This window comes from Cetorhinus maximus, chromosome 3, assembly GCF_964194155.1.
Source record: "Cetorhinus maximus chromosome 3, sCetMax3.hap1.1, whole genome shotgun sequence".
In the NCBI taxonomy this organism is placed as follows: domain Eukaryota; kingdom Metazoa; phylum Chordata; class Chondrichthyes; order Lamniformes; family Cetorhinidae; genus Cetorhinus; species Cetorhinus maximus.
In genome coordinates this window covers 11,691,390-11,715,368 of record NC_135881.1, presented here as the reverse complement: position 1 = coordinate 11,715,368, position 23,979 = coordinate 11,691,390, and the positions used below count along the sequence as shown (strand labels likewise).

The 23,979-nt window shown below is 45.1% G+C and overlaps 1 protein-coding gene across 1 annotated transcript in view; it reads right to left on the bottom strand.

Moving 5' to 3' along the window:
* Positions 1-309: 309 nt before the first annotated feature.
* dlec1 (DLEC1 cilia and flagella associated protein) overlaps positions 310-23,979 on the bottom strand; it is a 154,150-nt gene continuing 130,480 nt past the window's right edge. The window contains 8 exon segments of the mRNA XM_078536422.1: positions 310-783; positions 4,277-4,400; positions 6,830-6,983; positions 9,299-9,424; positions 15,505-15,699; positions 20,541-20,628; positions 21,590-21,684; positions 23,799-23,921. Of these exon segments, the coding sequence (XP_078392548.1) occupies positions 657-783; positions 4,277-4,400; positions 6,830-6,983; positions 9,299-9,424; positions 15,505-15,699; positions 20,541-20,628; positions 21,590-21,684; positions 23,799-23,921 (1,032 nt within the window). The 3' untranslated portion in view covers positions 310-656.

The following is a 23,979-nucleotide window of genomic DNA, read 5'->3' as shown; positions in this document are numbered from 1 at the left end:
TACTTCCAACAATACAGCACGAAAAGTTAGGACTAATATCAGTAAATTCTTTCAATTGTGAACAACAAGCAGATGGGGACAGTGAAGATGAAAGCCCTGGAGTTATATAACAAAGCAACTGGAGGTGGCCATGGGGAGGGGACAGTGAGGCCTGGCTGGATTGATGAACAACCCCAGGTTGAATGGTGATTCTCATTTCCGCTTACCTGGTAAGTGTATTCCTGATGAAACATTTGTTATTCTACAGAAACAATATTGGAGACAGGGAGAGGAACAGAAATGAGAACAATTCTAATTAACAACTGAAATGATGCAAAAAATTTTAATCTAATCTGCCCATCAGAAAACAATGGGATCAGATGCAATGGCACCTTTACACTTTGCCCGATATCACTCTCTGTTGAACCAAAAGGGAACAATATTAGGTAGGGTGTAAAAATTCATCCTGTGGGCACCTCACGATGCGGATTAAGTTTAAAATAAACCTCCACTGCTGCATCCCTTTCACATAAACTAGACTCTGTCACTAGAAATTTTAGTTTTAATAGAAAATATTTCAGATGTTAAGAGTTCACGAAGACGGTACAACAAATCATTTAAGTCGTCGTGTTTGTTAATAAAGTGGAGGCACTGTGCTTTTTCGATCTCTGCTGAGGCTACGGAGTGAACACAGTTTCGTATTTTTCGTCAAACGACCCTCTTCCCTGAACTGAGAATTCTACGGGGGTCTCTCCCAGTATTCCTTGGATGGTAACGCTTGTTTGATATACTTTATTGTCGTCTCTGTGGTGAAGCAAAAGAAAACTGAAGTTACTTCATCTGCAGGAGTGAATGAATGTTGGAAACCTGTGAAGACTTGTAGCAGTAGAGAAAGTTGTTGGGCTGGAAGAGACCATTCTTTGTTCAGACCTAACCCCACCTGCTCACCTTATCCCTCAATCTCTTCTCTCTCTAAATTCACCCGACTGTCTTCTAAATACCCAAACAGTCTAGGTTGAAGCTCAAGACTGAGGTAACGCTGATTTTTACTGGTGCTGTCTTTCTTTAATCCGAGGACCTGCCCAGCCTGATGGTTCAATGGATGTTAAAGACTCCTTGGCAATATTCAGAGGACAGCAGACACCACTTCCTGGGATCCTGCTGTGTACAATACAGCTGCACAATTAACTACAAAAACAACAAAAGCAGAATCACAGGATCACTGAATTGTTACAGTGTAGAAGGAGGCCATTTGGCCCATCGTGTCTGCACCGGCTCTCCGAATGAGCATTATAACTTAGTGCCATTCTCCTACCTTTTCCCTGTAACCCTGCACGTTGTTTCTACTTAAATAATCGTCTAATGCCCTCTTGAATGCCTTGATTGAACCTGCATCCACCACACTTCCAGGCAGTGCATTCCAGACTCAAACAACTCGCTGTGTGAAAAAGTTTTTTCTCACATCGCATTTGTATCTTTTGCAAATCACTTTAAATCTGTGCCCTCTTGTTCTTGATCCTTTTATGAGTGGGAATAGTTTCTCCTTATTTACTCTGTCCAGTCCCCTCATGATTTTGAACACCTCTATCAAATCTCCTTAATCCTCTCTCCAAGGAGAACAGTCCCAAGTTCTCCAATCTATCTTCATAACTGAAGTTTCTCATCCTTCGAACCATTTTTGTTAACCTCTTCTGCACTTTCTCCAACGTGATCACATCCTTCCTAAAGTGTGGCGCCCAGAACTGTACACAATACTCCAGCTGAGGTCTAACTAGTATCCTAAACAAGTTCAACATAACCTCCTTGCTAAAACAGAATTACCTGGAAAAACTCAGCAGGTCTGGCAGCATCGGTGGAGAAGAAAAGAGTCGACGTTTCGAGTCCACATGACCCTTCAACAGAACTGAGTATAGTTAGGAGAGGGGTGAAATATAAGCTGGTTTAAGGTGGGGGGGTGGGGGTGGGGGAGAGAGAAGTTGAGGGGGGGCGGGGTGGTTGTAGGGACAAGCAAGCAGTGATAGGAGCAGATAATCAAAAGATGTCACAGACAAAAGGATCAAAGAGGTGTTGAAGGTGGTGATATTATCTAAGAAAACGTGCTAATTAAGAATGGATGGCAGGACACTCAAGGTACAGCTCTAGTGGGGGTGGGGTGGAAAGACTGACAAGGTATTAGTTGTAGATTTTAAAATAATGGAATTAGGTGGGAAAAGAAAAATCTATATAAAGTATTGAAAAAAACAAAAGGGAGGGGGAAGAAACGGGGTGGGGATGGGGGGAGGGAGTTTAAGATCTAAAGTTGTTGAATTCAATATTCAGCCCGGAAGGCTGTAAAGTGCCTAGTCGGAAGATGAGGTGCTGTTCCTCCAGTTTGCGTTGGGCTTCACTGGAACAATGCAGCAAGCCAAGGACAGACATGTGGGCAAGGGAGCAGGGTGGAGTGGTAAAATGGCAAGCGACAGGGAGGTTTGGGTCTTTCTTGTGGACAGACCGCAGGTGTTCTGCAAAGCGGTCGCCCAGTTTGCGTTTGGTCTTTCCAATGTAGAGGAGACCGCATTGGGCGGATCCGCCCTCACGCCTTCTCCTCCCTCCCAGAAACATGATAGGGTCCCCCTTGTTCTCACTTATCACCCCACCAGCCTCCGCATTCAAAGGATCATCCTCCGCCATTTCCGCCAACTCCAGCATGATGCCACCACCAAACACATCTTCCCTTCACCCCCACTGGCGGCATTCCGTAGGGATCATTCCCTCCGGGACACCCTGGTCCACTCTTCCATCACCCCCTACTCCTCAACCCCCACCTATGGCACCTCCCCATGCCCACGCAGAAGATGCAACACCTGCCCCCTTCACTTCCTCTCTCCTCACCGTCCAAGGGCCCAAACACTCCTTTCAAGTGAAGCAGCATTTCACTTGCATTTCCCCTAACTTAGTCTACTGCATTCGTTGCTCCCAATGTGGTCTCCTCTACATTGGAGAGACCAAACGCAAACTGGGCGACCACTTTGCAGAACACCTGCGGTCTGTGCGCAAGAAAGACCCAAACCTCCCTGTCGCTTGCCATTTTAACACTCCACCCTGCTCTCTTGCCCACATGTCTGTCCTTGGCTTGCTGCATTGTTCCAGTGAAGTCCAACGCAAACTGGAGGAACAGCACCTCATCTTCCGACTAGGCACTTTACAGCCTTCCGGGCTGAATATTGAATTCAACAACTTTTAGATCTTAAACTCCCTCCCCCCATCCCCAACCCATTTCTTCCCCCTCCCTTTTGTTTTTTTCAATAATTTATATAGATTTTTCTTTTCCCATTCCACTATTTTAAAATCTACAACTAATACCTTGTCAGTCTTTCCACCCACCCCCACTAGAGCTGTACCTTGAGTGTCCTGCCATCCATTCTTAATTAGCACGTTTTCTTAGATAATATCACCACCTTCAACACCTCTTTGATCCTTTCGTCTGTGACATCTTTTGACTATCTGCTCCTATCACTGCTTGCTTGTCCCTACAACCACCCCGCCCCCCTCAACTTCTCTCTCCACCCCCCCCACCTTAAACCAGCTTATATTTCACCCCTCTCCTAACTATACTCAGTTCTGTTGAAGGGTCGTGAGGACTCGAAACGTCGACTCTTTTCTTCTCCACCGATGCTGCCAGACCTGCTGAGTTTTTCCAGGTAATTCTGTTTTTGTTTTGGATTTCCAGTATCCGCAGTAGTTTTTTGTTGTTTATAACCTCCTTGCTCTTGTACTCCATGCCCCAATTAATAAAGCCTAGGATACTGTATGCAATTCAATGCAGTATATGCAAACTGACTTGGGATGTTTGAGGGATGCAATAAGGCATTATATAGAAAAAACAAAGTTCTTTTTAATCAAATAAAAACCCAATTATAGACTTGATGGCACTATGATGTCACCTGTTACTGACTTTTTTTTCTTTGCCCATTCCTGAGATGTAGCCCTCCCTAATTGCCCTGGAATGGGTATTTATCCTTTGTGGCGGCTTACTATGCCACTTGTTCAAGTCACGTATAGGTGTGGTGACATTGGCAGGATTTTCTTCCTTATGGGACATTAGTTGTGTCTTTGCAAAAATCCATCCCAGCTAGTTTTGCTGACTTTAAAAACTGAATTCACGTTCTTAAAAGGCGCATAGTGGGATTTGAATCCACCCACCCTCTGGATTACTTCACCAGTAACATAACCAGTACATGACTATGCCCATATCTCATTACAGATGACAGCAGCCTGACGGCTCAGTGCAGTGTAACAGGTATTCGAGAGTGGTTACCTTGCGGTGAAGTTGATCTGTATTGCTACTCGGCTTACTGATAAATGGATGGAGTGCGCTTCCAGAACCCCGTGCTTGGGACAAATTTCAAACACTCCCTGGTCCTCCTGGCTTTCACTTGGAGCTGTGGAGAGATGATAGGAATTCAACACCGACTGATACTATCTGTTCAATCTGGCAACAAAAGAGGGTTCATCATTTCCTTTTGGATAGGCTGAAGCCAATATTGAGGGTGGGCGGTGCGGCACTTTTGAAATATTGGGATCCAGTGTCAATATTGATTACGTATAGCACCCTGTAATGCTGCCTCCATTGTGTCATGGTCCCAATCCCAGCTGCACCAATGCCATTTTCCATTGCTCGCACAAGCCATTCTCAGTTTTTATTATTCTTTCATGGGATGTGAGCATCACTGGCAAGGCCAGCATTTGTTGCTCATCCTTAATTACCCTCGAAATCATCAATAAAATGCCGGTTTTGTAACGTAGGCCCATCGCTGCTAAGAACAAGAATGAAATGGTCCAGACCCTCATTTCACGAGTGACTGTTGCAGCCTAGAGAGAGGATTTACATCCATTGTATTGGAGCCCAGGTCACAGAGAAGACAGCACTTTATCCAAACCAGTAGCTCCCAGTCGCATTGTCATCACTTAGTCGCAAAGTTACACCATGTTACACGCAGAGGCACAGGAAAGGTTTGGAGCAGAGCTTCTGCCTGTTGCTTGTGGGGGACAGTCTAGTCTGGGCCATGAGAAAGCAACAGCAACTTCGTGTTATTTAAAATCACAGAATTTTAAAACATGGAGGGCGACCATTTGGCCCATTTTCCCCTGTGCTAGTTCTCTTAACAAGCTTTCCGTTTGTATGTGAAAAGGTGCTTCCTGCCAACTCCTGAACAGCCTAGCAATAATTTTAAGATTTAAGAACCGCACTACGCGAAATATTTCATAACGCACTGTGGCTGTACCTACACCATGTGGACTGCAGCGGTTCAAGAAGGCAGCTCACCACTACCTTCGAGGGAAATTAGGGATGGGCAATAAATGCTGGCCTAGCCAGCGAAGCCCACACCCTGTAAATGAATTTTTAAAAATGCTCCTTTCTTGCAGTTTAATTCTTATAAAAATTTATGATGGGATTCAGAGGCATAATGGTTACCCAGAGTTTCAGAGATCTGAACTAATGATCCAAAGACGTTGCTGAATTTTACACTGGGGGCAGGATCCCTAGGCCCCAGTGTAATAGTCAGGAAAAAGCCCGCCCCAGATTGGCCGGCTCACCCCTGCAGCCATTTAGCACTCATCAAGACGCTACCTGGCTCGAAGTGGAACTGCTGTCCCCATCGGGGGGGGGAAAAGTCCCACCTCCAAAAATGCCAGCCACTGGAAGCGCTGGCCGCTGCTGGGACTGGAGCAAAGTTCAGAGGGAAGCGAGTTGCGATGGAACTGGACTGTGAGGTAAGCCCGGGGTCTTGCAAGGACTAGGCTGGCAGGCCCCAGCGAAGAGTGGGATATCTTGAGGGGGAAGCTTCAGATCGGCACAGGGGTCCTGGAAAGGAGGCACCTGGCAGTCTAGACACAGGCCTCCTCTGCTACGGGTTAGATCCCAGCAGTAGGAGGAAGAGTCCCTTAAGTGGCCAGTTATGGGGGATAAATTGGGCCATGGGCAGGTGTGCCACCCAACATCTCCTCTGCTTCTGATAGAATTGCAGCAGGTGGTGGGTGGGGGTGGGTAGGCACTGGGAATGGTGTCATAGTGCCCAATGCCTGCAATCCTGCCCCCGTGTTGGGCCAAGGTTGCATGTAAAATTCCTGCCATGAGTCCAAATCCCACTATGGTAGCTGGGAAAGTTAAGAGCTCAATTATTTAAACTTTTAATAAATCTGGAATAAAAAGTTAGTCTCAGTAATGGTGACCAAGAAACTATCTCACTCACTAATGAACTTTAGGGAATGAAGTATGCCATCCTTATGTGGTCTGGCCTACACACAACTCTAGACCCTCAGCAATGTGGTTGACTCTTAACTGCTCTCTGAAATGGACTCTCAAGCCCCATTCAGTTTTGTTCAAGAGGGCGACACCACTACTTTCTTAAGGGTAATCGATCAATAAATGCTGGCCTTGCAGTGACACCCATATCCTCGGAACGAAGTTTAAAAAAAAAGAGGCTTGGTTTAGCCGACTATGACGAGAGTCATTGGGCTGCTTCTGATAACTGAAGGCAATATGAAAACATCAAATATTATCAGACCCTTTGGACTATTAGGCCTCTACCACCTAGACTCTGTGCGCGTATCGTGGATTTCCCTCCTGCTAGACCCTTGGATCTAATCCAACTGACAAAACCCTACGTTTATAAAGAGACCAAAGCCTGAAATTATGGTGTTTGCTATTAGCAGTGAAGTAAATTACATATGGTATCAAGATCATCTCCCAACACAAAGCACTGTGCCCGGCCCGTACGTTTGTAAAGCCTACTATACAAAGTATGCTGGGTTATAAAATGGACGGCTATCCTCGCCTCAGCCAGTAGTAAGGGATTTCAAGCCTCACCGATGACTGCAGTCCAGTAGCTCTTTGATCCCGTCCTGTTCAGGAGGAAGATCTCCTTTCTCCTAGTTTGTCCGACTAAGCAAATGCCGAAATCGATGTTATTGGCGGAGAGCTCGAAGAATGGCAGTGCGAAGAAAGCGTGGAGAGGAATGAACTGTAAGAAGGAATCAGGTTTTCAATCACAATCTCCTTAATAGCATAAATATTCCATAAAAATAGATTATGGTATTTCAAATAATAAATAAAAAAAGATTGCAAGTCTGCATTTATTTTTTTCCCAATCCGGTCAGGGACAATTGGAGAGTGTATCATGATACCATATCTGAGGAGTTGGTAAGAAAGTTGCCTTTCAAAAGAAAGGTTTTTGATGTGATGAAAACTGAGCTCCTCAATATCTTCCAGGTCAATTGTGGAAAAGAATTCAAATACCAGGAGACATGTTAAAATGAAACTTAAATAGACAATTCAGTTACAACTACTTAATTTAAACCTAAGTGAAGAGAATGGAGTGCAAACCTGTATTAACTTAATGTTATTACAATTACTCAGCTCTCCCTTGAGGCTTTTCCCTGTCTGGTTGATGCTCTGCAACTACTAAGCTGAAAAAAGACATTTTTTATTAAGAGCTTCCATCTCATTGAGGAGGCTGCAGGCCACCCTAACTCCCAACAACCTGCTCTGAAAACTCTGCTCACATTTTGACATCTGTGACAAATTGCACCGCAGCAGATGAGACAATCCACAATATTCTAAACAAACTAACCCACAACATTCTAAAAGAAAAAGTCAATTTGCCCTGTCTCCCAATGTTAATGGATCCTTTAAAAAAAATTCCAGGGTATGGATCTGTGTCTTCACTAAAAACTAAAGTTCTTCTTTGGGCCGTACCGTGTATCAGGGGTTTCCATTGAAATTGGTCCATTAGTTTTTTTAGATATGTTGTTTACAGAGAAACGGGCTAACGGACTAACAAAACAGGGGCAAAAACATTATCTTCAGAGGCAGGGGTTAAAAAAAAAATCAATGGAAATGTCGTCAGGAAGGCATCTGAACAATGTAGATTTGGCTCCTTTTAAATTCTGCCGCTCTTCTAAGGTCCATCTTCACAATGCTTGGTGACTGAAGAATGGAGATTCTGCTTCCTTTTCTTGTTAATTTGAATCTCTATCTCAGCTTCTCTTGACTTCTGAATTCGTTGCCTTCTGGTCCATCCTAAATCTCTCCTACCATACAAAACCTGTTATACATTTTTTTTAGTTCATTCGCAGAATATGAGCATCACTGGCTGGGCCAGCATTTATTGCCCATCCCTAATTGCCCTTCAGGAGGTGGTGGTGAGCTGCCTTCTTGAACCGCTGCAGTCCATGTGTTGTAGGTACACCCTCAGTGCTGTTAGGGAGGGAGTTGACTCAGCAATAGTGAAGGAACAGCGATATAGTTCCAAGTTAATATTCATGGCCATTCCTTGGACTTTTCTATCTCTCATGGCCTCAATCGCTGACAAGGCAATTTTCATTGACAAGGTCATCTCTATTTCCTTGCATGGTCCCACCCTTTCAACCCCAAGTCTTCCTGTGTTTGCAGGAATAAAGTATTGTCACCAGAGCATTTACGACTGCACTTTTAAACTTTCAGTTGCCTGGGTTTAGGCCCTCCCTCTGTCATGGTACTTCCACAGCAGTCAATATCTTTGACCAGATTTTTCCAGGGGTTAAGGACATCAAAGGCGGTGGTACCCCACTCCCTGTGCGAAACCTCATCCTGTCTTTCCCCATCTTTCCTTCATCAGTTCCACGCAGTGTAGACTTGAGTGTATCTGGAACACAACTGGCTTAACCATCCATCATCAGATCTGGCCAGACCACGCCAAATACAATCGGGCCTCACTCCCTTCTGCCAAAACTCTGAAATGCAGAGACAAGCCCCAGCTTCTTTTCTGCAGTACCCATGCTGCTAAGTCTTCTCCTCTGACTAATTAAACTCTCAGCGCCCATACCAAATGGCGGGAGCTTTTTTGCTCCGACTGACCATGTGGAAAGGCTGCTGCTAGCAATCTGGTTTAGCTTGAGATAGTGGCCAGGGAAAGCAGGAATAGACCCCTGAAGTAGCTCCTTTACTGTAATAATTACCGGCCCCAACATTTATCACTCTTTAGTAATCTGCCAGGCAACAGAAAGTACTGGGTTTTTCAAAAGGTGATTGAGTAACTGTAGCAGTGACAATGAACGTAGCTCTGCCATCATCCCAAAAACAAATGGCGCACACACAACTGACCAGATGAAATTTCTCTATGATGTCAGGTTTGCATTTTTAGAAATTTCCAAACATCCTTCTCAAAAAGAGGCAAAACCCACTTTGGAATGCCAACAAAATTCCGTTTTTATTTTTAAAGGCTTCAGACAAGAGGATAGAGAACATGACGCAAAAGCTTTAAAAAGGTTCTGTGCAGGGATCCCGCCCCCACCTTACCTGTGCAGTCTTGGTGTTGTACTCGATCACAAGGTCCTGGTTAAACTCCAGTTTCCATTGTTTCTTCTGATACCAACTCTCCTGGGGTTTCAACAGCTCCATGGAAGTGCAAAATGCAATGGTGACCTGCAAAGACATGCCTGGAGACATCAGCCATGTACAATACCGAGCACCTTTTAATGTATTAGAGTGCTGCAGTGAAATTCACATTCAAAATGCAAAGTGCATAGCACATGTAAGGAAAGAAAGGACAGGCACTAATGCAGCACATTTCACCACCTCAGGGCGCCCAAAGTGCTTTACAGGAAGAACCGATACATAGATGGCCTTTAGGTTGTCAATCCAATATTGAACAATGTTTTCACTTCCTCTCAGTGTGCAGTATTTCCTATTCTGTGATGTAAAGCATCGAGGCAAAATAAATTCAAACTTTAAAATATGTTAATTTGCAGAATCACATTTATTCCTGTAATATTAGCACTTAACATCTACAACACAATTTTATACACAGTTAAAATTATAACAACTTCATTTGCGCTCACCACTCTTGTCCCTTTTCTTCCTATCTTAATTTTATAGTTTTAAATGTACCTTTCCTCTTTTTCTGGTTTATATAAAATCTATCCTAACTTTATATCCTCTTAACTTTTCAAATCTTTAATTTCCACTCTCCTCAGTCCACTTAGTCCCAGGCCGGGATTTTCCCTGAAATCGGCAAAGTCCGCCCAGGTGACTCTGGAAGTGTTCGGCCGATCCAAATCCCCTCCTCCTGTGACCCCACCAGCTCCAGCTCTGCAGGACGAGGAGGGTGCAACCAGGAGAGTGCAGCAGGATCCTGAATGCACTCCAGATCTTGGCCCTCCAGAGGACGGCCGCCAAGGTCATCACAGACAACAGGGCGCAGCAGTCAGCAGGCTATCTCTATCTTCGCTGTGGATGTCGGGTGTGCACCAAGATGTAGCGGCGGGGTAAGGAAAGTGAAGATGGTGTAGTTGCACAACATGGGCACGGGTGTTAAACACTTGTACATAATGTTCATGAATGTAAGTGCACTCCCAATCATTTCAATTCCCCCTGTGTATGTGTGTGTATTAGCACACACTAATGGCAATTGTCGGTATCCTGGGCTTCTCTTCTGTGCAGTGCATTATCTTCTGACCACACTGAGCGTCCCGTTTCAACGTCACTCTCCAGGTCAGTAATGCCTGCACCTTAATGTAAAGTGTGGTTGCTGCAAGAATCTCGTACCCAAGTGTCGCAGGGTTCCGTGATGTCCTGTATTGGCTCTGCACCAGAGACAGAGGTGTCCCCCCCAACCACGCCTGCATTCTTGAGAGGTGAAGGTGTTGAAGGGAACAGGTGACGACGCTTGCTGAAGGCTCATGTACTCTGAAACTCTCAGCAGGGTCTCCATGCTATGAGCCTCTTCACAGAGATTATGTGCGCTCCCCTCAGCCAGACAGGTGTCAGGCGTTCCCAGATGCAATGTGATGACTCAGCTCAAAGTCAGACAACCCTGAACTTGTGACTACTGCGGGGAGAATGGTATCTTCACAAAGTTGGTGGACAGCAATGTTTGTCCCTTCGCCTTCACTCTCCAGCAGGTTACTGATGCAGCTTGCAAACGGTGTTCTCTAAAGGCTACGTCAGCCTTTAGGCTTGCACTGGAATCAGAATGTGCTGAGGACCAATGCAATAGGAACAAATGTGTGATGAGCCTAAACAGGACTCCTCATAAGCCCAGACCTGTACCCTTGAGGGCTTCATGTTGTCTGATTATTTTGGACTTCGCAGGGGCAAGGTCTGGCCACGAGGACACGCTGCTTATATGTCAGAAGAGGCATCTCAATGTTATGCAGCCAAGTGTCTGACCTCGTCATTCTCAAGTGTGCCACCTTCATTCTTGCACTGTGATTAATGAAACTGCCAGATGAGAGTGTGCCACAGCCCACTGAGCCATCTGTACGTGCTGTCACACCAGTGGGATTTCATCGGGTCCCTTGTCCCAAGTGTAATGTTTATCCCTCACCAACAAGATAACACATCGTGTGTGGCTGCCTTGGTCACGATGGATCTCACTGAGGAGCCATGCCAGATCGAAGGTGTGCAGCCATTATCACACTCACGATCGTCCATTTACTCGTGTGTCTTTTAGGGTGGTGCTGCAACTGGGGTGTTGGATGAATGTGTGAGGATGCAGCAGTTTCTGACATCTGAGGCCGGAAAGACCTGCTTCAGGTAGCACATCATCTCAGGATTAACACATGCCCTTAAGACATCACCATCCTTCAAAGTATCAGGGCGATGTGAGCAAGCTGTGCAACGATGCATTGTTGTCTGGAAGTTCATGGCTGAAATTAGAGGAGTAGCAATGATCATCTTCATGCTGTCTTCAGGCCCATGTTAGAGGGGACTTGTTCAGGAGCGTCCCCAATGCATCTCGTCATCCTCCTCCTGGAATTTTCTGGCAATGAGGGCCTTACAAGCACACCTGCCTCATCTGGCCAGTGTAATGACCTCTTTTTCTGGCTCCTTGGCTTCCAGGACCTCATCACCCTCGTCTCCTTTGACTTTCTCCTCATCGAAGGAGGCATGCAGCACTTCCATCTCCTCATCAGCCAGGTCTTCCCCCCACTTTGCATCGCCAAGTTATGTAGCGTGCAGCAAGCCATAAAGATGCGAGAGACCCTGTGGGGAGTGCACTAGAGTGCTCTGTCAGATCTGTCCAAGCATTGCAATCACATTTTCAGGATCCCAAAGTCCGGGTTGTGGCATGAGCCTCGTTATACCTTCTCTGAGCCGGAGTCTGAGCTGTCGCACGGCTGTCATCAGCCACGTCCTTAATGGGTAGCCCTTGTCCCCAAGGAGCCAATCCTGCATGCTGCGTGGTCCTGGAAGATGTCAGAGATCTGTGACCTCCTGAGGATGTAGGAGTCGTGGATGCTTCCGGGGTATCTTGCGCAAACATGAAGACCAGCTTAACACTGAGGGAATGGAAGTTGCAGTTGACGTACTAGGCTGCTTGTTGCCAGGGAGATTGAAGGGCTACTTGAGTGCAGTCGATGGCACCCTGCACCTGTGGGAATCCATAAATCTCAGCAAAGCCCAGTGCTCTTGCGGCCTGGATCACCTGATCTCTGTTGAAGCTGACAAAATTGTGTGCCTTGGCAAAAATGGCATCTATGACCTCCTGGATGCATTTGTGGGTGGAGGCTTGTGAAATCCCGCACAGGTCCCCAGTGGAGCCCTGAAGGAGCCACTGCCATTGAAGTTGAGTGCAGCGGTAACTTTCACTGCCACTGCCACTGGATGCTCTTCACAAGATTCCACAGTTTCAAAGAAAAGAATTTTTACCATACAAAAGTCAACAACGCAAACACTAAATACTATCTATTCTATGCTCTAACATCAGAATGAACATAAGTTAAACATGAATTACAGGCAAATTGTGGTTGAATGTAAACTATAAATTGCACGTTAAATGGTAAATGCAACTAATACACATCTTACGAATTAGCTCAGCAGTCCACTCAGATTGTAGTGATCACACTCAGTCGCAAAGTCTTTCAAACTCTGTCTTCCTCACGAGGAATTTCAGCTCCTCCTTCTAGGAGCTAGTCTGATCCCCAGCCGACAGCAGCGCACAACCAATCCGAATTCCACAGGAACAGTCTTCAGCACAAATGGTACCCGTCTGTAGAACCTCCTGAACTCAATCTGGATGGTGCAGAGCCATCAACTGTTATCTTCAAGTAACAGAAACAACTGCAGCAACTTATTCTCTTTGTTTATTCTCAGCTTCTGGATCTAGCCTCTCCTTCGGCTTGTCTGTTCTACTCCAGTGGACTCAACAACTGCTACTGCATAGCCTGGGCTGATCTGTGTCCTTTTATATCTTTCAACAAGGTTTAGTTTTGATTTCCCAAAGTCAGCTTGCTCCTGATTTCCCTAGAGACTGGGAAATTTAATTTAATTTTGAAGTTTAGCATCCCTGCTTCCTTTTTCAGTTCAGCTTATGTTTTGGGGTAGGGCCTGCCTCAAAAACATACCAATTATGTTTTAAAATATAGATTCCCTCACAGTGTACTTTGTGGTGTTGCCACTGTCTGATGGCGAATTGCTGGAAACTAGTAATTTTGGTATCAAGGCCTTTTGATAGTTTCTGATCAATCTTGGTCTTCTGTTTCAACACTAGACTAGCTGTTGGTCTGAGATCTTTGCTGGTCTCTGGGTTTGATTTGGCCCAGCTAAGTGTGGATATACGCATTGCTTTTCTGGTGTCGATGTAACCATTCCGGTGATTCTCAAGGACCCACTCCAATATATGCTTCTCAAGATTGGGTCAGTGGCTGATCCCTGTTCTGATGGCACATTTGATCTTGGGCATCTTCTTCAAGACAGATTCCTTCTTCTCAGTTTTTCACGAACATCGAACTCCATTGTTGCAGCACAGCTATTTGACGAGTTAGCAAATGTTATGACTTATAGCTTGAAAGCAGCTTTGTACTTCATCCTTTTTGCTGGTGGACTCATTTTGTTCATCACTTGCCATGCCATGTGCGGTCTGCTGTGTGTAAGTGTGTCTTAAACTCCCGCACATCTTCGCAACATATATCACCTGTTTGATCCCATGCGCCGATTTATAATATAAAATAAGTAAAACATGCACTTCTGGGGATTACTTCTGCAAGCATAGCAGTTTGTGGCAGAAAAGGGTGGGGGGTGGGGCAGTGGGGTTGTGTGGTTGACTTATACACTGACTATGCGCAAAAGCATGATCTTTGGAGGTGAAATGATTGGGTTAGTTATATGCTTGGCGCACTTATGCACTGCAAACTACAGTATTTAGCAAATGGACTAGTAAGAGTCATTATGTAGGGAAGATTTGAAGGAGGAAGAGGAAGGAAGGGAATATTAATGCTGAGAGGCTTAAAAATTGAAGGAAGTTATCTGAAAGACTGGCACAGGACAGAGAGATATGAAAAGGACTATTAGCGAAGGATCGGGCAGATCACATATGATGATGATCGTGGCACACGTTAATTCCTTCAAAACCCCAAAAAGAGATCAACTACCATAGTTATTTATTGCATTGCAGATTGTGGGACCTTGCTGTGTGTAAAATGGCTACTTTGCTTGTCTATAAAACAACAATTATTCCACAATAGAAGCAATTCTTCGGCTGTAAAGTGCTTTGAAAAAGGGGAAGATTCTGTATAAATGCAACTTACGGCAATCACAGTATCTTGTGGTGCCTCACTAGTTCTATGCATGATTCAACTAAAGGTGTACAAAATTATGAGGGGAATAGATAGAGTGGACAGGATAAAATTGTTTCCCTTGGTGGAGAATTCTAGAACCAGGGTAGACATAGATTCAAGATAAGTGGCAGAAGGTGTAGGGGGGACATGAGGAAGAACTTTTTTTACGCAGAGGGTAATGGGTGTCTGGAATTCGCTGCCCAAGTTGGTAGTGGAGGCAGAAACTCTAAACTCTTTTAAAAAGTACCTGGATCTGCACCTTAAGTGCTTTAAGCTGCAGGGCTATGGGCCGAGTGCAGGAAGGTGAGATTAGAAAGGGCATCTGGGTGTCCTCGGGCTGGCATGGACAAGGTGGGCCAAATGGCCTCCTCCTCTGCTGTAACTTTTCTATGGTTCTAAATAAATATCAGCTTTATGGCATTATATTTTTAAAGGAGGCAGGAGGCAGCATATTAAATGCTGTAACGAGAGGTAAGTGTTTACCATGGCTGTACGAATCCACGCACTTAGTACATATAAGAGCACAGATTTTGGTATGCAGTTCTCTCTACATTTAGTAACCGTTGCTGGGAATTACTCCAATTCCTTTGACAGAAACTCCCTTGTACACATAAACAGGGGCCGGGATTTTCCAGCCCCGACGTGGTGGGACCCGCTGCAGGAGATTCGGCAGCCCAGCCAAAAGCCCATTGACTTTCGGCTGGACCGGACGGTCCCAACGGCAGGCAGGGCCAGAAAATCCCGTCCAGGGTTTCTGCAGCTGCACTTCGGGCAAAGCTTTGGTGGCAGAGTGGAAGAAAACACTTCAATTAGGATTCTGGTATGGCCTTAAGGCAGAGGCAAAGGGGGTGGGGGGGGGTAGAAAATCCTATATCACACTCCAGAGCCTAGTCTGAAGTGAAGGGTGTACTTAACTCCCACTCCTCCATACCCCCCGACACTTACATGCATGTGCTGTTGTGGGTATAGTACCAACATCTGCGTATTCTCCTCCCGGTCACTGTTTGAAGATTTAAGGCTGTCTTTGGGGTCCACGTTCAAAATACAGAATGGTCTATGCAGCAAAAACTGAAAGTAGAGAGGGGTCTCAGTGGGGTTCATCAGCTTCAAGCCACGTGTCGTCAACATTTCTCTTTGGATCTGGATGGAGATAAGGATGGGATATGGTCAAGAAGCGACTGAAGGCACTTGATACAAAGGCAATGGGCCCTGACAACATTCCAGCAATACTATTGAAGACTTGTGCTCCAGAACTTGCTACAAGCTGTTCCAGTACAGCTACAACACTGGCATCTACCCAGCTATGTGGAAAATTGCCCATAAATGGCCTGTACACGAAAAGCAGGACAAATCCAACCCAACCAATTACCGCCCCATCAGTCTACTCTTAATCGTCAGTAAAGTAATGGAAGGGTCATCAACAGTGCTACCAAGTGGCACTTGCTTCACAATAACCTGCTCACGGACGCTCAGTTTGGGTTCTGCCAGCGCCACTCAGCTCCTGACCTCATTACAGCCTTGGTTCAAACATGGACAAAAGAGCTGAACTCCTGAGGTGAGGTGAGAGTGACTGCCCTTGACATCAAGGCAGCATTTGACCGAGTGTGGCATCAAGGACCCCTAGCAAAAGTGAAGTCAATGGGAATCAGAAGGAAAACTCTCCACTGGTTGGAGCCATACCTAGCACAAAGGAAGATGGTTGTGGTTGTCAGAGGTCAGTCATCTCAGCTCCGGGACATCACTGCAGGAGTTCCTCAGGGTAGTGTCCTCGGCCCAACCATCTTCAGCTGCTTCATCAATAACCTTCTTTCCATCATAAGGTCAGAAGTGGAGACAATCGCTGGTGACTACACAAGATTCAGCACCATTCGAGACTCCTTAGATACTGAAACAGTCCATGTCCAAATGCAGCAAGACCTGGACAATATTCAGGCTTGGGCTGACAAGTGGCAAGTAACATTTGCGCCACACAAATGCCAGGCAATGACCATCTCCAACAAGAGAGAACCTAACCATCGCCCCTTGACATTCAATGGCATGACCATCGCTGAAGCACCCCCCTATCAACATCCTGGGGGCTTAGCATTGACCAGAAGCTGAACTGGACTAGCTATACAAATACTGCAGCTACAAGAGCAAGTCAGAGGCTAGGAATCCTGTAGCAAGAATCTCACCTCCTGACTCCCCAAAGCTGTCCATCATCTACAAGGCACAAGTCAGGAGTGTGATAGAAGACTATCCACTTGCCTGGATGAGTGTAGCTCCAACAACACTCGAAGTTTGACACCATCCAGGACAAAGCAGCTTGCTTGATTGGTACCCCATCCACAAACAGTCACACCATCCACCACCAATGTATAGTGGCAGCAGTGTATACTATCTACAAGATGCACTGCAGAAGCTCACCAAGCCTCTTTGGACAGCACCTTCCAAACCCATGGCCACTGCCATCTAGAAGGACAAGGGCAGTGGACACATGGGAACACCACCACCTGGAAGTTCCCCTCCAAACCATTCATCATCCTGCCCTAGAAATATATCACTGTTCCTTCACTGTTGCTGGGTCAAAATCCTGGAACTCCCTCCCTAACAGCACTATGAGTGTTCCTACACCACATGGATTGCAGCGGTTCAAGAAAGCAGCTCACCATCATCTTCTCAAGGGCAATTAGGGATAGGCATAAATGCTGGCCTAGCCAGCAACACCCACATCCTGAGAATGAATTGTTTATTGCAAGGAGAATAGAATATAAAAGTAGGGATGTTTTACTGCAGTTGTACAGGGTATTGGTGAGATCACATCTTGAACTGTGTACTGTTTTGGTCTCCTTATTTAAGAAGGTATATAAATGAGTTAGAAGCAGTTCAGAGAAGGTTCGCTCTACTGATACCTGAGACAGGGGAGGTTATCATACAAGCAAAGGTTGGACAGACTGGGCCTGTATCCATTGGAGTTTAGAAGAATAAGAGGTGATCTAATTGAAACATATAAGCTCCTGAGGGGACTTGACAGGGTGGATGCTGAAAGGATGTTTCCCCTTGTGGGAGAAACAAGAACTAGGGGACACATCAAAGTAAGCGGTCTCCTATTTGAGACAGAGATGAGAAGACATTTTTTCTCTCAGAGGGTTGTGAACCTTCAGAACTCTCTTCCCCAGAGAGCAGTGGAGGCAGACCCAATAAATATTTTAAGACAGAGGTAGATAGATTCTTGACCAAAAGGGAGTCAAAGTTTATTGAGGGTAGGTGGAATGTGGAGTTGAGGCCATAATCAAGTCAGTCATGATCTTATTGAATGGCGGAGCAGGCTCGAGGGCCCAAATGGCCTTAACCTGCTCCTAATTCATATATTCATGTATAAGCTTGTATGAATACATAATAAAAATAGGAAGTGCTGGAAATACTCAGCAGGTCTTGCAGCATCAGCAGTGAGAGAAACAGAGTTAACATTTCAAGTCGAATATGACTCTTCTTCGGAATTGAAAGAGAATAAGTCGGATGAGTTAGGTTAAGATTTGATTAGGATTTACAATACACTGACAGAGTGGTGGAAGCAGATTCAATAGCAGACTTCATAAGGGAATCAGATTGTTAAGAAATAGAGATAGTTTAAGTAAAGTATATTGGTATTTGGAGGTGTTGGGAATGAGTTTTAGATTTAAAGTTTAAGTTTGATTTGTATTTCTGTATCTGTGTGTTACGAAAAGGTCAAATTGAGTTTCAGTTTCACTTTAAAAAGGTGCCTGCATTTCTAATGAGTTTTATGACTCTTAAAGAGAAGTTAAAACTGGGTGTTGCCTAGCAACAGTTGTCAAGAGAGGTAGGTCCCTCCCACCGACACACACAGAAAAACTAAAGAAACAGCAGTTTTAAGTTCAGTTTGAAGCCAAGACCCCAGAGAGACTGGACACACTAGGAGAGGGAACTGCAGATTTCCCAAAAGAATCAAAAGGTCCCAAGGCCAAAGGAGTGAGACAGAAACAGGGGTAAGTCTCAAGCAGACTATCCTATCAAAGGAAGGACAGGAACCTGGAAAAGGTCCTGTTAAGTGAAGTTAAGAGTGAGGGGCAGAGAGAAAGGCTCCAAGCTTCAGATTTAAAGAGACAAAAGCTACAGAAAGCAGATTTAAAGTGAGAACAGCTTGCATGAGTCAAGAAGGTCCAAAGAGACAACTGAAGGTCTGTAACACCTTGCTATGGGAAGGTGAAGCAGTGGTACTGTTGACAGTTGAGTCAGTAAGAGAGAGTACTTGGAAGACAGCTTGAATGCATGTGGCGACCCTGGGAAGAGGAACATCAGAAGGAGAGTTTGAAACCCTGGAGGTGAACCCTTGCGGAAGGCATCTGAGAGAAAGCATCGGTTTGGGAGAAGATTCCAAGGTGAGGTCTTGGAGAGTGGAGATTGGAAACCCTCGTGTGAAACACGGAGTGCCGTGAGACTGGTTGGCTCTTGGTGTGACAAATGTCTGTGGCGGGTGAGTGGGGGGGATGTGGAGTTGCAGAGAAATCCATAGCATCTGGTTGAGGTGGCATCTGTAACTTAGTTTCAGAGTGCGATGTGTCTGACCACGAGGTGCCTACTGGTTTACATGGACTGTGTATTTACTGTGAACATTGAAGTATAAGATGGCTTTTGTAACTTGTGTTATCCTTACAAATCTGCATATATCTGTAAAGGTATAGGTGTGGGTGAAGGAATATTGTAATTAGTTCATCTTTTCTTGTTGAACAAATGTTGTATTCTTTTGTTAAAAGTTTATCAGCTGACTCCTGTGACTCTGTTCAGAAGCTACTCTCCGCATATCTAAACAAACGAATAAGAGTTAGGATCTATCAAGCTGGGTTCCACTCTAGGACCAGGCTTGTCTCAGGGTAACCTCAGCTGGGATCATAAGAAGATAAATGCTTGAAGGAGAAAAAAGATGCAGGGATACAGTTAGTCGTCATTTAATGTTGCCTCGTTTCGCTTTAACATTGCTAAGTTAATGAGGCCCGTAATCTTGTTGAGTGTCACGAGATTCGTTTTAACGTCAGCACTGTGGGTTTACCTACGCCACATGGACTGCAGCGGTTCAAGAAGACAGCTTACCACCATCTTCTCAAGGGCAATTAGGGATGGGCAATAAATGCTGGCCCAGCCAGTGAAGCCAACGTCCCATAAGTGAAAATTTTTTTTTAAATTCCTGCTTGAACCGATTGGTGCAATCTTGGAGTGACCTCTCCCTTCCCCAACCTCAAAGTTGTGGCCTCGCACCCCCTCCCCAACCCACCCTCTTGCCGAACCTCTCTGATTCACCCTCTCGCCGCTTCCCTCTCCTGGACCTACCTTCCCGTTGAAGATCCAGATCCAATCCAAAGCCCTGACTTCGGGAGCATTTAAAAAAAGAAACGTGGATTGTAGCAGCCCCAGTGAGGCACTTCTGCACCATCAGGACCCACACTGCCACAAATATCAGAGCTCCAGCTTCGGATCAGAGCTGGATCCTCAACTAAAGAAGTTTTAAAATAGGACTGGAGCAAATATGGAGGTGTGAGGCATTGGAGGAAGTTGTAATCGGGGATGGAGATTTTGAATCTTGATAGGCTAGCAATGATGGATGCAGTTTATAAAGGGAAAAACATGGGGGCTGATATGTTAAAAGCAGAGCACGGAGGAGGTGACAAAAGTGTGAGCAAGGAATGGATGGTCTGTCCTGGGCTAACAGAATAGAGGTATATTGGGGAGGGAGAAATTAAGCCAAGGTTCTTGTTCTGGGAAGTGCATGTGTCAGCATTGTGTGAGGATAAGATCAGCCTTAGCCAATCAGTCTCGTGGCATGAGTCAGAGAAAAATCACTTGGCTAAGATAGAAGAGACCTTCCCCAATAGGCACTCACTGAACTGTATCCCAGCAAGGAATCAGGGCCTTTGATGGGCAGGGTACAATTTTTTCTACAAAGGGAAGACTCATCCAGAGATCTGAGTCAATGTTGGATTACTCACTCCGCCTTCCAGTCCATCTGGGATCAAGTCACTTGCAGCTGCATAAAACGAAAGGTCTTCATCGTCGTCATCCATCTGCACTCTTAACCTGCGCATGGAAAGTTTGTGAGTACAAGAACCATCCTATTGTTTTCTGCAGCCTGTAAAATCATGCTCTGTGAGGCCCCTGGGTTCCGAGTTCCCCTCAAACTCTAAACGGCCCTCATATGTACCCCTCCTGGTTTCAGTATTCCTTACCTCCTGAATGCCACTAGTGTTCCTTTTAATTCGTGTATACTTTACATTCTAGGACTTAAAGGGCTGGTAGTAAACTCCAAGTTTTTGATTGGAGGCGTATCATTAAGTGCCAGACAGGGCATCATTGAAGGGAGGAGGTAATAAATGGGTCTCAAACCTATAGCTGGTGTGTTATTGACTGTGCTTCACCCCTGATGGGCTCCAGGATCTTGTTTTTTGAGTCAATTGAGCTGCTCTCCCAAAGCACTCAGTGGGTAAAGACACCAGGGGACACCTGAGCCATATGGATCATGAAGATTCTAGGTCTGGGCTGGTTTTACTGAACTCAGCAGGACATGAAAGGCAGTAAGGTAATTACAAAATTTATTTTTGTCTAAAATTGTGTTGTAGGTCACAATCAAGTTCAGTGTCCTGGGTTGGTAAGGGGAAAGATTGGCCAGAATCCCATTCCTGATCACTAATCAGTGACCTTGACTAGAAAGTACAAGTATGTGGACATCAAGTGAGGAGAGAAATGGGTTCTGCTATGATGACCTCCCTGCCATTAGTGCTCACACATAAAGAATGGCCACTTCAGGATGGTCATACAGGGAGCTCCTACTACCTGAGGAAATAATACTTTCAGAGGAGAAAGCGGAAATAGTAGGGTGAGGAGAGGGGAGACAGGCAAAACTTATCCTTAGGCTGTTGTCATACAGCTCCTGTGAAGCAGACTTGGTACGCTGCCCTCTCACCCACAGATGCATAGTGTGGAAAGACTCAAAGTAATAAAGGAGAAGGAAGTTGGGAAAAGCCACAGTGTTTGTACTCACAAAGCAGCCTCTACAACTGCCTTGAAGTCTAAACGTAAAGCCTCTGTATCATATCCTTGGGCTCGAGTCACCTTTCCAGGTACTCCGAATGCCACCTGGGGAAAATACACAAGATATAAGGGAAAGTTATTTGACTAATTGAAAATAACAATTTTATATAGCGTTTTTACAGTTGGGACATTTTACTACGTTAATCAGAGAAAATGTGACACTGAGTCACAAAAGCAGATTTTAGGACAGATGATCAAAGAGGGAGGTTTCAAGGAGTGTCTTAAAGGAAGAGAGTGGTGAATTGGTTTAGAGAGGAAATTCCAGGCTAATGTCACAGTCTGCTGAAGGCATAGCTGCCAATGGTGCAGCTGTTAAAATGAGGGCAGTATTGGAGGAACAGAGCTAGTTTGAAGGTTGTAAGGTTGAAGGAGGTCAGAGAAATAGGGAAGGGCAAGGCTAAGTGTGCATTGGAATAATCAAATCTGAATATAACAAAGGCATGGATGAGGGTTCCAGCTCTCTTCTCCAACAGGCCGTTCCACCGATGTGACATCCTGGAGCAAGCCTTTAGCTCAGTGGTAGTATTGGTACCTCTGAACCAGGAAGTGCAACACCAGAACCTTTTTCCAACCAGCCTTGGCAAGTGAGGAGCAGAGCTTTGGCTCTGAGCTCTGGGTTAGCACCCTACCCCCACCCCCTACCGCACAACTTCCAACCTCATCGTGTCTACCAGTGTACAACTTACCCTTACTCTAGGGTAGCCAGGTGTCCAATTTTGTACTGGACAGTCCGACTTTTAGCCACAGTCTGGCCACAGTCCCATTTTGACCCTTAGTCAACTTACCTTAGTGAAGCAGTGGCAGAGGCCTGTGCTCGTTCCTTTCCCTGTCTGCAGGAGCCTCGATGCGACAGGGGTCACAAAAAAATAGATTTGTATTTATACTTTGTTCCCCCACCCTGCCCGTGTTTTCTGTCCTACTGCGCGGAATCTATGAACGTGATGATGTCACCCCCCAACACATCGCAACGGTGTCCGGCTTTAGTGACCTCCGGGCCTGGCCACCCTAACTGATTGGCTGGTGTAAAGTTGGTTTCTGCCACGAAAGGGCTGTTAACATTGTGCCTGTCAGACTCTTAATCAGCCTGTGAATCCCTCCCCTACTTTACATTATCCAAGGGAAGAGATGTTTTCCTAATCTAATATACTGCCTAAAGTCTGAATTTTATATAAAAACAGAAAATGCTGGAACTACTCAGCAGGTCAGGCGACATTTGTGGAAACAGAGATAGAGTTAACGTATCAGGTCGATGACCTTTCATCAGGACTGGGAAAAGTTAGAAATGTATATGTTTTGAGCAAGTAAAAAGGGGATGCTCAGGGGAAAGAACAAAATGGAGGATATGTGATAGGATGGAAGACAGGAGAGATTAAATGACAAAACAGTTGGTGGTGCAAGGTCAAGGGGATTGGGAATGGGACAAATAAAGAAACAAAAGATGTATCTAGAAGAGGCGTGAATGGCAGAAGAATGAACAGCCTTAAAGCAAAGAAAGAGAGAAGCAAGACAATAAAACCAAAACCTGCAAAGAAAAAGGACACCCTTTTCATGAGTGATAAAAGCAAAATACTACGGATGCTGGAAATCTAAAATAAAAACAAAAAAAAGAGCTGGAAAAACTCAGCAGGTCTGTCAGCATCTGTGGAGAGGGAATCAGAGTTAACGTTTTGAGTCCGTATGACTCTTCAGAAGAGTCATATAGACTTGAAATGTTAACTCGGTTTCTCTCTCCACAGATGCTGCCAGACCTGCTGAGATTTTCTAGCTTTTTCAGTTTTTATTCCTTTTTTTCATTTTTTTGCTTTTTTTTTTGCGTGAGTATTCAGCTTTAAGTGAAAGGTGCTACCTTTCTCTTTTCAAATACTGACAGAGCTTCTGCAGATTTCTCCCATTTGCACTAGTCTTGGGATTTTATTATTGGAAGACGGAGCTCTGGAGTTACACTGCCCATATATAACTGCCCTACAAATGCTTAACTCACTAAGTTATTTTTGAAGTGTTAAATGGACAAAAAAATAGCAGCAAACAAATTTCACAATAAACTCTGCAACACTAATATCCACACAGCAGAATTTCAGGCACTGTTACTCTTCTCTGTGATTATCAGCATGTGAACATTTTATGTGAAATTCTGTACCTTAACAAAGACAGTACATCACCTGATCATCTAGACTGAGATATCCCAAGGCAAAGCCCTCGCACTCAACATTTGTTGTCACTTCAGTCAGTGTAAGTGGGGTGAAGGAGACATTGATGGTGACAAACCCGCCAGCAGGAACTACCTGGGAACCAAGACAATTAAAAATAAATCATTATCATCCATGATCGTGAACACCCTGC